The sequence below is a fragment of the Mustela putorius genome, unplaced genomic scaffold (assembly GCF_011764305.1).
Source record: "Mustela putorius furo isolate JIRA1106 unplaced genomic scaffold, ASM1176430v1.1 tig00003834_pilon_pilon_pilon, whole genome shotgun sequence".
Classification (NCBI taxonomy): domain Eukaryota; kingdom Metazoa; phylum Chordata; class Mammalia; order Carnivora; family Mustelidae; genus Mustela; species Mustela putorius.
In genome coordinates, this window is record NW_025421987.1 from 73,891,925 (window position 1) to 73,905,509 (window position 13,585).

The 13,585-nt window shown below is 40.5% G+C and overlaps 1 protein-coding gene across 5 annotated transcripts in view; it reads right to left on the bottom strand.

The window, feature by feature from the left end:
• Positions 1-949: 949 nt before the first annotated feature.
• The window catches only part of PLD1 (phospholipase D1), a 199,349-nt gene continuing 186,713 nt past the window's right edge, over positions 950-13,585 (bottom strand). For all 5 annotated transcript variants that reach the window (XM_004756582.3, XM_004756580.3, XM_045088626.1 and 2 more), the window contains 2 exons: positions 7,116-7,233; positions 950-5,489 (listed from right to left, as the gene is read on the bottom strand). In XM_004756582.3, coding sequence (XP_004756639.1) covers positions 5,265-5,489; positions 7,116-7,233 — 343 coding nt within the window. In that variant the 3' untranslated portion in view covers positions 950-5,264. The remainder of the gene's footprint in view (positions 5,490-7,115; positions 7,234-13,585) is intronic.

A 13,585-nucleotide genomic window follows, 5' to 3' on the forward strand; every position in this document is an offset into this window, starting at 1 on the left:
TTTTAAGAAGGGAACTTTGCACTCTCAATTCACTAGAATGTGGGCCCCATGAAGGGTCACCTGGTCTTTGTTCACTGATGCGCCCCAGTATCCCTACTGGCCTTGCTCAGTATGTGCTCACTGGAAGTGGTCTCAGTCTTTTAAAAGAAATTCGTCACCTCTCTCTATCGTCACACCCCACGGGGAACAGAGGTCTGGAAGAAGCACAGGATGCTGAGACTCTGAGGCTGACCTGTGTGGGGGCTCACCACTGGGGTGTGGGGTGGGGTTCCACAGACACACAGGTGTGTCTCAGGCCCAGACATGCAGCACTCTGGCTCTCAAGATCCCGGTGTGGAACAGGGAACTGTTTTTTCGGATAAAGGGACACTGCTCATTTCACACTTTTAATTATTTAATGAATATTTACATTAAAAAAAAAAAGCAGTTAAGGAACCAGGCACAGAGAGCATTGATTGTGAGGCAGAGAATGGATACATGGATCATTTCCAATGCTTCACAGATGGAAAGTTCACAGGAAACTGAGTCTTCTGAGTTCAGAGTTCTCATTCTAAATACAGATGCTTCAACCAATCCATCCTCATTTTTTTTTTTTTAACATTTTAGTTACACACGTTGTCAGCCATGTATGCCTGTGAGTGCTCAGCTGGGAGAAGCCTGCTTTAGCTGATAAGATCTCTTTTCAGAACCAAAACCATGTGATTTTACTCCTGAAACAACCTTGTTCTTAAAAATAAATCCATTGTAGAATGCTGGACTCTGGGATAGCAAGACTTGAAAACCTTGTTAGCGAAGAGATTATAACTCCTCCAACTCGGTTTGGTTGAGGTACTCTGGAATTCTCTGCTCTCTCTAGAGGAAGGAGCAGTAGGCTTTTCTTAAATATGGTGAATATTTTAGCATTTGCAGATCATTTGGTCATGAATGCATGTAAATGAATGGACATGGCTGTGTTCAAATAAAACTTTATTTACAAAAACAGGAGGTCCAGCCTTGGTGTGCCAAGTGCTGCAATAGAGGTGAGGCTCGGAGCCTGAGTTCTGTCCAGAATATTGAAATACTCTGAATCCATATTCCTTGCCAAGTATTTGTTTTTTGTGTCATGACATGTGCTCCAACGGCAGTACTTCAGTATGAAGTTTTAGAGTGGTTCAGGAGAATGCAGTGCCTTTGGCCCAAACTATTTTGTGTGAAGAATCCAAGTAGATCAACATTACAGGGCATGATGGTCTATTACCTAGTGTCTGGCAGAATTAGGGTGACATTCACTTACATACATTTATTAAGAATAAAGTGGACGGTTATAGCTGCTTGGGGATAGAAGAGAGTAGTTAAGCCTGCATTTTGGTTCAATTGCCATCCTAGTCTCTGACTTTACAACTTCCAAATCGTCAGCATGACAAATTTTCATTTATCTTATGTTTGATTACTGTTTTTAAGCTTAAAAGTAACAATAATATAAGGGGAAAATAAAACAACCTATAAGAAATTAAATCATAAAACATTCACTTCTTTTAGTGAATGCTTCCAATTTCAAGTCAGTCAGTACTATCTCACATGTGAATTAAATGCCATTAGGAATCATTTTATGGTACTTGCCCACCCCCCTAAGAATAATGCGAATTCACTGACTTTCACCTACAACTTTCTGAGAGATGCTGATGAATTCCTTTTCTAGTGCATTTCTAGATTCAAGATTCTCAAGGCCCATCCATTTTAAACCTCCAAACTGTCAGTAGTAATTGGCCTCAGAGGATCTTCTAGGGTAATACAAATGTATTCCTAAGCACACTTAAAGTCCTTTAGCATTTGCTCATTTTATACAAGAGACTGTAGAGAGGGATGAGGAGACATGAAGGATCCTCTTTGTCCCTGCTACAGAGGATGACAGACATCAGAAAATGCTCAAGTGCCTTATCAGATCAGGGAGGTTAATAAGACGATTATCTCTGTTAAAAAATAATAATATTTTGTCAGTCACTTAAAAGGGTAAGTTAAACGGAAGATTTGTTTAGAGACCTCATTTTTTTTTTCCCCGAGAAACTCTTTTCTTGTTCTCTGAAATGGTTAACGTAATAAAGAGGTCCTCTACTTGGGGACAGAGGCTGAAGGAACAAGGGGTGAGAAGATGCAGGAGGAGGAACAGGTGGTTCTTGATGAGCATACAGATCTGGTCCACCTATAGGCTGGCGTCTGCAGAAAGGCTTCTCAGCCTGCTGTTTTCATCTGGGAGACTATTCATTCATGATGTATTACATTTTCCCACGTTAGTACACAAGATGTGAACTGTTCATGTTTTTGACTACCTACAGATGAAATTTTCTTCCAAAGGGGGCATTAAAAGAAAACCAGTATTTTGTTTTACCATATGCCACTCAACTATCTAATGACCGCCTGCCTCTCCAAGCCTCTGGGTGATGCCTTAGAGTTGAGAATGAAGACCGTCCCAAGGGAAGGGCGAGTCACCAAGTGCACACTTGATACCAAGCAAATGCCTGCACCAGACCAGTACTCTCCAAGGAGTAGGCTTGGACAGTCTGAGTAGTCTGAGTAGCTAGTCTACTTTCTGCCAGTCATTTTGTATAATCATAGAATTTTTCCTTCTTGAAAACAAAGTATTAGAGATTGTCAGAGTATGGAGTACAGCATTAAAGGGCATTTTAGAAGATCAAAGTCAATTTAAAATATGGAACCGATTCATAATAGCTTTTCGGGGGCTTTAAATCATTTGCATTTTGAAGTTGATATCAGATATTGCAATGTTAAAGATAAGTTATTTGAACTTCTACTATTAGGTAGTAGTGGTGTTAAAATGCCATAATTAGGCCATGCAGTACACCTTGTGCCCACACCCCATGTAACTTTTGCAGAATGCTGCCCTACCTAAGCTGTTATTGCAAATAGGCAATCATTACACGGAATCTTCCAGAAAATCCACCCAAGTAAAGTGGTAGCCTCTCATCTTTACGGAAGAATGTCTTGCCTTTGAGAAGATGCAGTAGAAAGGAAACTTGCCCCAGAAACCAACAGTAAGATTTCTTGCCTGAGATGATGTAAGTTTGTCATTTCATTAACTCTGTCCTCCACCTCGTTTATTCACCCACCGAAGAGTTACTGAGCACCTCCACTGTGCCAGGTACCTACCGTTCCAGGATGTGAGGACACACTATGAACAAAACATGGCAAAGTCCCTGCAGGACAGGGGGAGACAGAACACTTAAGTACATGACACCACGGTGTTTGAAGCAGCTGAGAGACATCCTGCCTTAAATTTGTTTGCTGCCTCTCCTCACTTGTGGATACTGATGACATCAAGGGGGAGGCCACAGATGGACCAGCACAATTTCACCAGTCCTCCCTCTACTATCTCATAGTTGGGTGAACTCAAGGGAGTCCTTCAACCAATCTGGGCCTCAGTTTCCTCATTTATAAAATGGGGAGAGGCTGGGTTAAGTGATTTTTTTTTTTGAGAGAAGGGGAACTTTTAGGCTTTTGTTTTTCATAGTGTTGAGAGCATTTTGCACAAAATCAAAAACCAGTGTTGACTGTCGTACAGTTTAAAAAATATGGAAAAGTAAACTATAAGGAATCCTTAGGTAGTCCACATCCACTCAACATTGTAAATGTCAATCTAAACTTCATAAATAGCAAATGCCTTATTTACAGCTGCTGTAGAATGAAGTCATTTTATACCACCTCCAGCCATCTGAGAAATTATTCATAAAGCACAGCTCCACCTCATTTGTGAAATGTTCTCTAGTTGTGAAATCCTCTCCTGAGTGTGACACTCTCTCCTACTCACCCAGATTACTGACTTTGTACTCCTGCTTAACATTTTCCTAGCTCCATAAAACAGGGATTGGATCCTCACTTTTTTTTTTTGAAGAATGACTCCAGTGAGATCTGTCCTGGTAATCCATTCATGTGTGATCAATGCACCTACATCATGTTTTATGGGCACAGGCCTTTTGGGAACCCACATTAGCTCTTCAGGCTGTAAGAATAGTTCTGCTTAGTAACATAAAAGCTAGGGTGTACCAAAGGGTATGTTACCATTCAAAGAGGAAAAATGGATTTCTAGAAAATTCATAGACTAGGACAATGTGAATTAACGAATATCCTAACCTCTTTGGAAGCGGGGTGGAATGTCAATGCGTATTTAATAAATACAATAACACAGGTTAAGTAGCAAGCATTTTGCAATTTTTCTTTAAGAAGGTAACATAGCTGGGAGAGCTGAATGTCAAGGTTAGGCTTCTACTTACTAATTTGGTATGAGTTATGAAGCATCTGGTTCTCTTCAAAGACAAATTGCAATTTTCAAATGGAAAAACTCTAATTTCAATCAATCCAGCAGCTAAAGATGACAGGAAATTTTCCAGGACTATAAGGAATCTTCTTTTCTTGTCTGGATCAGATCCCCATGGCTACCTTGGAGGCTTCTGAAGGCTGTGTGCTCTGCCTCTGAGTTTTATCAGCTGCTGTGGAATGAAATATCCTACACCTGTTTTCAGATTTGATCAGGTGGGCCCTATCAAAAGACTGTATCTAGTCATTGCCTTTGAAGGCAAAGTAAAATCTCTGCCTCAATAACCAAATTTAATTCCTTCCTGTTGTTCTGTGGTGTTAAGATCTATAGTGTCAATGTTATCAGAAGAACCTAATGTGGGCTGCTGTGTACATAATGTCTACCGTGTCCTTTCAGTCACTGAAAAGGGATAAGGACCCCATCCTTGCCTGGCTGAACACTCCTACTTCAGGACCAGATGGGCAGGGGCATTCCCCTGTCACCTTGAAGAACCTGAAAGCAGCATTACAACATCTTCTAGGAATAAACAATGTCTCAAACTGTGTGTGTATGTACTAGGGCAGGTCCAGCAGTCATTGCTGCATAATGGGGGTCAGAGAAGAACAAGGAGGTTTCAACAGTTTTTGGCAACCTAGATCACAGGCACAGGTAAATTCTTGTTAGAAAAGGAAGAGCACTCTGGTGTACACCATGGAATTTGTTGTTGAGTATTTGCTACCAATAAGAATACAGTCCCTTTTTCAGAGGGATAAGCAGGAGGAGTTAGAAAGCCCACCTGATGTTCAGCGTCCTTCGATCAGTAGGACCTCAGCCCTGCCCAGCCAATCCAGAGGGTCCCTGCGGCAGATCCCAGGGTATACCAGGGCTGGCTGCGGCTGTGAGGATCTCCCTAAAGTCACAGTGTGCAGTGTACTTTTCAAAGTGGAAGTCCTTGAGCTGCAAATGAGTATCTCCCTTAAGTCCAAACCTCTGTGGGCACTATGGCTTCTTTGGTTCCAACAGAAGGCAGGAGGCTTTCTTCAGACAGGAAATAAAAAGGGAATTGCACTAAGAACCCACGGATCTTTTTCAGTTCTTCCTCAGCTCTAATGGGATCTTCCCTTGCTAAGACGGGCTTGTTTATAAAGTCTCTCAATTGAATTAAATTGTGTACTTCATCATTGGGAAGGCACCGGAACACCTGATTAAAACACAAATAGGAAGAAATGAGGTCGTGAGTTTAAAAGATATCCCCTTTACGGAAAATACATGTTCTGACAGACCAAATCTTTGCTTTACGAAACACGTAGTAGTTTTAAGCCACAAACCTGACTGAAGAGTTGCTTTTCTTATTTGCTACCAAGAGATGACTAGATTTGCTTCCATCAAAAAGAAAAAATCTTAGATAGAGCCTTCTATCCGATCTACACGAGTCACTGACTTCAGGATAAAGTCAAGCTAGTGGTAGGGGAATTCCACTGATGTTAGTCCACATTCAGGTTAGGATTTTGGATGATAATTCTCAGAATTTCACTGGAGGTTCTGGTCAAAGGGGAATATTGTAGATTATATTGTCTCTTCATTTTTCAAAAATGTTCATATCTGTACCTTTAAAGGTACCAATTGTACACTTATTGTGCTAATTGAAAATGAGCTTCTTATATCACAATAGTTCCCTCCTAAATTCTTCAGCATGTATTAAGAATATGAATGTGCCTATATAATCACGATAGCATTTTCACACCTCAGAAAATCAATTCCAAGTCATTTAAAGATATGGTCCATATTCAGATTCATCCTGTTGTTCCCAAAATGTTTTTTTATAGTCGCTTTCCTGTACTGCATCCCCCCCCCACCACCATGAGGATCAAAACAAGGCTATGCTATGCATTTTTAAAATTACATTTTAAAAGACTCCATGCACATGACCTATTTGACTGTGGCCTTGAGTCCTCAGTATCAAATAAAGCTATATAGACTGTCATGTTTCATTAGGAATGATGAATCTTCCAGCTGGAAGGGACTCCAGCAGTCATGAAGAACAGTAACACACTCTTAACCAATTTCTGCTAGATGGTAAGCAGATCTCAGCTCGAATATTTCTAGGACAGAAAGCTGGCTACTTCAAGAAGTAACTTGCTCCCCTGTTGCACAGCTCCTACCTCTTGTACATTCTTTATCATAACCAATGGATAGAACTTACCAAAGGATACATTTGGCCTCCCTAACACATGGAGCTTGTTTTAAAACCCCTTTCCAAAATTAGAGCTGCCCAACAGAGAAGTGTTTCGTTATTAGTAAGTTCCATCATAAGGATGGATATCATTTACTATGCTATGTGCTAAATACATTTAAAAGCCTACTCTTTATTATCATAAGCGCCCCGGTGGATACTCCTTCCAGTATATAGAAGAAAGGAGAGCTCAGAAAGTCAAATCACTACATACATAGTTCTGTCACCAGCAGCTGGGTGAGCTGGGTCGAACTCAGGTCTGACTCGTTTTTGGATACCATTTGCCTCTTTTCTCTGTCACTAGACACATCCAAAAGCTGGGTAAGCACCTTCCAAGGATGCTCATGATGGGATCCCAGAGTCAGATGAGAGATCAGTATATCACTAATGGCTCTTCGAAACCATAATCCATGATACTTTTTGACTCTGTTTTTTAGGGTCTAGAAAGAGGTATTTTAATACAACTTGGAAATGTACTGGTTTTTTTTTTTACACTCATTAAGAATACTCTGTTCCAATAATATGCAACAATAACAACGTGCTTTTGTGATGTGGTTCAATTAAAAAAGGGGAGGGGAGATATGCAAACCTCACCTTATCATAAATTGTAGCATTACGAGCTGCTGTTGCAACCCACACCTCCTTGAAGAATTTGTCACTCACTGGATCCTGAATGTTTTCACTTGATTCAGAAAGATAGCCAAGGACAACCCTGAAATACAAGTATGCTCCAAAATGAGTTACTGAGATCAAGAAATTTGCTGCAGGTATTGTTTCTAAGGTAATGTAATTCAGGCTCTCAACCACAGAAGTCCTTTATTTTTATTTATTTATTTTTTTTTAAAAGAAAATCAGAGGAAGCCATTAAACTCTCTCTCTGTGTGTATAAAACCTTCCTTGCAAATCTAAGCTGTTACGATGCTTGAAAATTTTAACTGTTGGATAGGCAGAAACACCTGAATTCAGTTCCAAGAGAGTCCTTGGAATTTGGCCTAAGGGGATGAGACTTGGAGTATAGGGTTAGCATTCAAAGGGTCAGCACCCAGGGGGCACCTGAGTGATCTGGTTGGGCATCTGATTCTTGATTTTGGCTCAGGTAAAGATCTCAGGGTCCTGGGATCAAGCCCTGTATTGGGCTCCACACTCAGTGGAGAATCCCCTTGGGGCTTCTTTTTTGTCTCTCCTCCTCTCTCTCTCTCAAATAAATAAATCTTTTAAAATACACACACACAGGGCGCCTGGGTGGCTCAGTGGGTTAAGCCGCTGCCTTCGGCTCAGGTCATGATCTCAGGGTCCTGGGATCGAGTCCCGCGTCGGGCTCTCTGCTCAGCAGGGAGCCTGCTTCCTCCTCTCTCTCTCTCTCTGCCTGCCTCTCTGCCTACTTGTGTGATTTCTCTCTGTCAAATAAATAAATAAAATCTTTAAAAAAATAAAATACACACACACACACACACACACACAAAACCCCATGTACCAGCAAAAGTGCCAAGTCCTTTCCAAGAACTGTCTCAACAAAGTTATGAATAAGCAACTATTATTATCTCTATTTTACAAATAAGGGAACTAAGGCACATAGAGGGTAAGTGACTTGTTCAAGGTCACCCAGCTGGTAAGCTATAGATCTGTGACTCCAGACCATTTGACTCCCAAACCTATGCTCTTAACCAGAATGAAATAGTCCTTTTTCTTCCCTTCCTCTTTCCCTCCCTCCCTTCCTTCTCTTGGGCCAAGAAATATTTCAAACTCTAGAGCACAGAAACAAACACAAAAGACATGGAGCTTCTTTTGGTAGTTAAATTAAATGGGTAAGGTCAATAATGAATAAATCATCATCCTTAAAAATAATGAAGTAGTGTGATAAATACTGGGTATGCTTTAAAAGTACGGGAGCCTTCCCCTCCACCCTTCCGGTTGGCCTGACCCCACCTATCTTTCAGCATTCAGTGCAAGGCTTCCCCTTGATTCATGGCTCCCCCTTCTCCCAGCTCCCATTTTTCCCTGTCAGGCCTCAGAGATTTGGACATTCCTCTTTTGCTCCCCCACTGAACCTCATACTTGCTTTATCAGAACACCTGCAATACTTCATGCACTTTTTGTTTTTAACAGGTTTTATGTCCCACAGCTAGCTGGTTAGTTCTTTAAGAGAACATGACCTGGCTACTCATAATCCCCGAAGTGCCCGGCAAAAAAGAAGCCACATAACTAGATGTTTTCCTATTCGATCATATATAAACAGTGGACTAGAAACAAATTCTTAAGCAAAGCAAGGTACATTTTAGAGGTCGCATTTGAAAACAATAAAAATCCTTGTACTCATGGAAGGCCTTGAGTAAAAAAAACATTTCTACCTCAATCCTGTGAGGTACGTGGTACATGATTCCCATTTTGTAGATGGGAAGCTAAAATTTGGAGACCTACTACTAACAAAGCTAGATTTTAAATGGGACCTAAAGCCCTTTCTCACATGCCTGATTGGTTCAAAGAAGATCAAAGTCTTATGTTACACTGAAGATAGAAGTGAGGACTAGGCCTTAGAAGGACTTCGTCTTTTACACTGAGAGAAGCTGGGACATATTACAGACTCTGGAGTGACAGGATCGGACTTTACATTTGAAAATATGGCTGCTATACTGAAAATAGAATGTGGGGGCAAGGGCTATAACAGCGAGACCACTTAGGAGCTCCTGCAGTAATCTGAGTGAGAGATGATGGGGCTTGGGCAGTGGAGAGGAAGGTGTGGAGCCAACAGGCTGTACTGACAGAGCAGGTATATGATGTGAAAAGAAGTGAGGCTTCAAGGATAACAATGGGGGTAGTGCCAGTTTATGGGAAAAGACCAGTAATTCAGTGTTGAACCTGTTGAGACTTCCATTAAACATTCACAGGGTAATGCAAAGTAGGCAGCTGGAGAAAGGAATCTCGAGTTGGGGAGAGTATAAATCTCCAGTTGGCTGGAGTATAAATCTGAGAATTACTTTATATATGTATTCATAAAGCCATGGACTTTACCTGGTTTACCAAAGGAGTGAGTTTAACCGAAAAGAGGCCCTGCTGAGCTTTAGTGGGAGGGAAAAGAAGGAACAGCAAATGAGCCTGGAGAAAAGCAAAGGTGTTGAATCTTGGAACCACACTAAGTTTGCCCAGAACTGTGTCAAATTCAAATGAGAATTGACCACTGAATCCAACAGTGTGGAAATCCTTCTGCTGTTACCCTCTCTGTATTTAAATAAATGTGGATTGACATCATTGTTCTTAATGGTTGCAAAATTTCCCATCATGTGAAATTTCTTTAACCAAGTATTTTATTATGACCTTTGGGATGGTTTCCAGTTTTTCATTATTCTGCACAGTTTTACAATGAACATAATTTATTCATCATGCATAATACTTTGTGAATTTATAGGACTCTTTTACTAGGAAAAATTTTGGAATTAAATTTTACTTCAAGAAAGGCTGTTCCAACACAGATGCTGTGACCGTGCCTGTTCTCTCCAGTCATCCCCAACATGATTAATTCCTGAAAAAGCTCAGCCATTTTTACAAGGATAAAAGGACATTTCATTTTAGTTTTAGTCTGCACTTTTCCCACTATCTAAAAATTCTTTAAAATAAATGGATTTGGCACCATGGGCTCACTTAGGATTTTTTAGAGCTTTATAACCTCAAAATTTTATTTCCACTTCAAATAATGTCTCCTTCAGACTATCGAAGAATAACTTTTAAAATGGATTTAAGGGGAAAAAATGGATTTAAAGAATGGTGTTTGCACACAGATGCTGGCTGCTAAGACCCAAAGCAAAATCTGCAGCAAATCTGACGAGCAGTGCAAGTCATGACAATACATCAGTTATAATAATACCTTTGATGGGGATCAGGTCTAACAGCTGAAAACTTGGCAGAAACAGTTCTGTGATGTTGCTTTTAACTTCAAAACAGGAGGTGACACAATGTGTCTAGCAAGTTATCTGTTAAGAGCTTTGTTTGTAGATTAAGTATTTAAATAAGTCTATAAGAGCTAATTTCTAGTAATAAATTATTTTCCCTGTCAGTTTTCTGTTAAAATGCACAGTAAAGTGAAATTCTCTGGATATTCTTTTGAGAACTAAGGTGAGGGAGAACATGTCTGATTTAATGTAGGTGCTTATAATGGGAATTATTTAATGGTTTATTTTTTATGCATCAGTGGAACAGGAGGAAAACTGCAGAAAATAGTTCTTGTTCTTTCCATTCCTCATGTCTATTGCTTGACATGATTCTGAGCCGTACTTGGGTGGATAATGGTTTCTGTTGAGTGATGGTTACATCCGTACGGTTGGATAATTTTCCAGGACTTAATGAACTGTTTGGTACATAGTTGCGACATTCAGTGCAGTACACTGATGTTGACTTTATTTAGAATTGACTTCACATTGAAATGTGTCTCTCTATTTCTAGTCAAAAATAACCCAGATGGAAAATGGATTGAAGCTGCTTTTTTTTTTTTTAGTGAGAAAATGGCTGTGTTCTAGGCCCCAATATTATCTTTTAAGAACATTTTCAAAAATTATTATTTTTTTAAAGATTTTATTTATTTACTTAACAGAGATTGCAGGTAAGCAGAGAGGCAGGCAGAGGGAGAGGAGGAAGCAGGCTTCCCACGGAGCAGAGAGCCCAATGCGGGGCTCGATTCCAGGACCCTGGGATCATGACCTGAGCTGAAGACAGAGGCTTTAACCCACTGAGCCACCCAGGCACCCCAAGAACATTTCTTACTAAAAATAGCATGAGGTTTTCTTGTGGTATTTTTCTAATATATTAGCTGTGTTTCCCATTGGGGCAAAGTAGAAAATGATTGTTCATGAACAAATACCTTTTAAGACAGTTTGAAAACACATCCAGTTATTTATTTATTTATCTTAAAGATTTTATTTTTAAGTAATCTCCACAGCCAACATGGGGCTTGAACTCTCAACCATGAGATCAAGAGTCAGCTCTATTGGCTGAGCAGCCAGGTGTCCCTGTATCCACTTTTTTGTATCAGTGAAAAACCTGTCTATCAGTGAGGTATCAGTTAAAGGAATTACAGCATATTCACATGATATAATACAATGCAGCCATTAAATGTTATAGAAGAATACTTGATGACACAGAAGTATGTAACATTATTTAAATAATAAAGAACTTCCTAGGATTGCAAGATTCCAATTATGTTTTAAAAAAGAAATACGGTATAGTAATATATATGTGTCGAACAAAGGGGAATGATGTTTGTAACATTTTTTAAATAATGAAGAACTTCCTAGAACTGCAAGATCCTAAAAATGAAATACAGTGTAGTAATATATATGTGCTGAACAGAGGGGAACGATAGACAGCAAATGTTAAAGCTGTTAGCTCTGGGCAGTGGGACTACAGATGAATTTAATTTTCTTATTGCTTAACTATTTGCCAAATTTTCTACCACAAAAATAGGTTGTAATAAGAACCACCTACACCTTTATAATTATTATACATTTAGAAAGTTATAAAGAAGCTCACCACTTTAACGAGAATACTTAAGTTCTCACAAAACTGAAAAGACTGGTTTATACAAAGAAATACTTGCTTCCTCATAGATGCTGCCGTAGGCAATCGGTGGGCTGATTAACAGGGTTCTAATTTTAATCTCCTCCCCACTAAATGAAACAAATTATCACCAGAAGCTAATTGAAAATCAGTGGTTTGAAAAAAAAAAATCTTACTGGCAAAACAATTAGTAATAATGGCAATAAACACAGCCATAAGAACTGTGAGGAGGTTTTGACAGTCAGATTTTGAGGGATGGATTTGCCAAGCTCCTGGGGCAGAGAGAGCAGATTGACCCCCTCTCTGGAACTGAGGGAACTGAAGCTTATCTTGCTTCTCAAGAGTTGGAGCCTGGGCTGCTGGACAGGAGGAAAATGGCAGCCAGCATTTGCAGGGAGCCTAGTACTCAGGGTGTGCCTCTCTGCCAGTGAACCCATGTCCAAGCGTCACCATTCACACCACAGGGTTAAAACAACGGCTCCTTTCCCCAAATAGCTTAAGGCTTCATCAGGGCCACTGGCTGCATCTCGCTGTGGAGGCCACAAAGAAAAACCCATCCCTGGCGGATGCAGCTCTAGAATCATGGACTGAGGAGCTCACTGCAAGGGCCTCGCCATAGGGGAATGCTCAGGATATTCCATGGACCATGAGTGAAGTGATAGGATCGGGGGTTCTAGAAGGATCCGTCTGACTACTGAGACTAGATTACAGGGTCTGGGGTGGGGCCAGTTAGAGACCGGCCCTAGAAGGTTCTCAGAAACATTAAGAGAAGGAGAGAGTCATGTAGGGTCCCCCAGCCCTTGCTGCTCTGCCTAGTGTTCTCTCAGTTTGAGCACAGAGCAGTGTAGAATTCACATCTTGTTGCAGAAGATGAAGAATCTTTTGTGTCTGGGGCTGAAGTTTCCAAACTTCACCATCAGCAGTCACGGGCACCCTCCTTTAATACTCTCTATTACATCCTTGTATTATTGGGACTACTATAATTTTAAAAAATGAACTCTAAAAAACTTAAACAGGTCGGTGCCTGGGTGGCTCAGTTCATTAGGTGACTGCTTTCAGCTCAGGTCATGATTCTGGAGTCCCAGGATCGAGTCCCGCACTGGGCTCCCAGCTCCATGGGGGGTCTGCTTCTCCCTCTGACCTTCTCCCCTCTCACGCTCTCTGTCTCTCTCTCAAATAAATAAAATCTTTTAAAAAACCCAAAAACTTAAATAGGGGTGACTGAGTGGCTCAGTTGGTTAAGCACCCAACACTTGGTTTTGGCTCAGGCTTGTTCTGGGGTTGTGGGATAGAGCCCCCAGTCAGGCTCCATGCTCTGTGTGGAGTCTGCTGGAGATTCTCTCTCCCTCTGCCCCTCCCCGCTGTTCACTCTGTCTCTAAAATAAATAAAATCTTAAAAAAAAAGAAATTAGATGGGTTGACCTGGCCTGGTCCTAAATCAATGAATAAATTTAAAATGCTATTTTTCTTGATTACACATAAAAATAATAAAAATGATTAAAATAGAAAATATTTACACC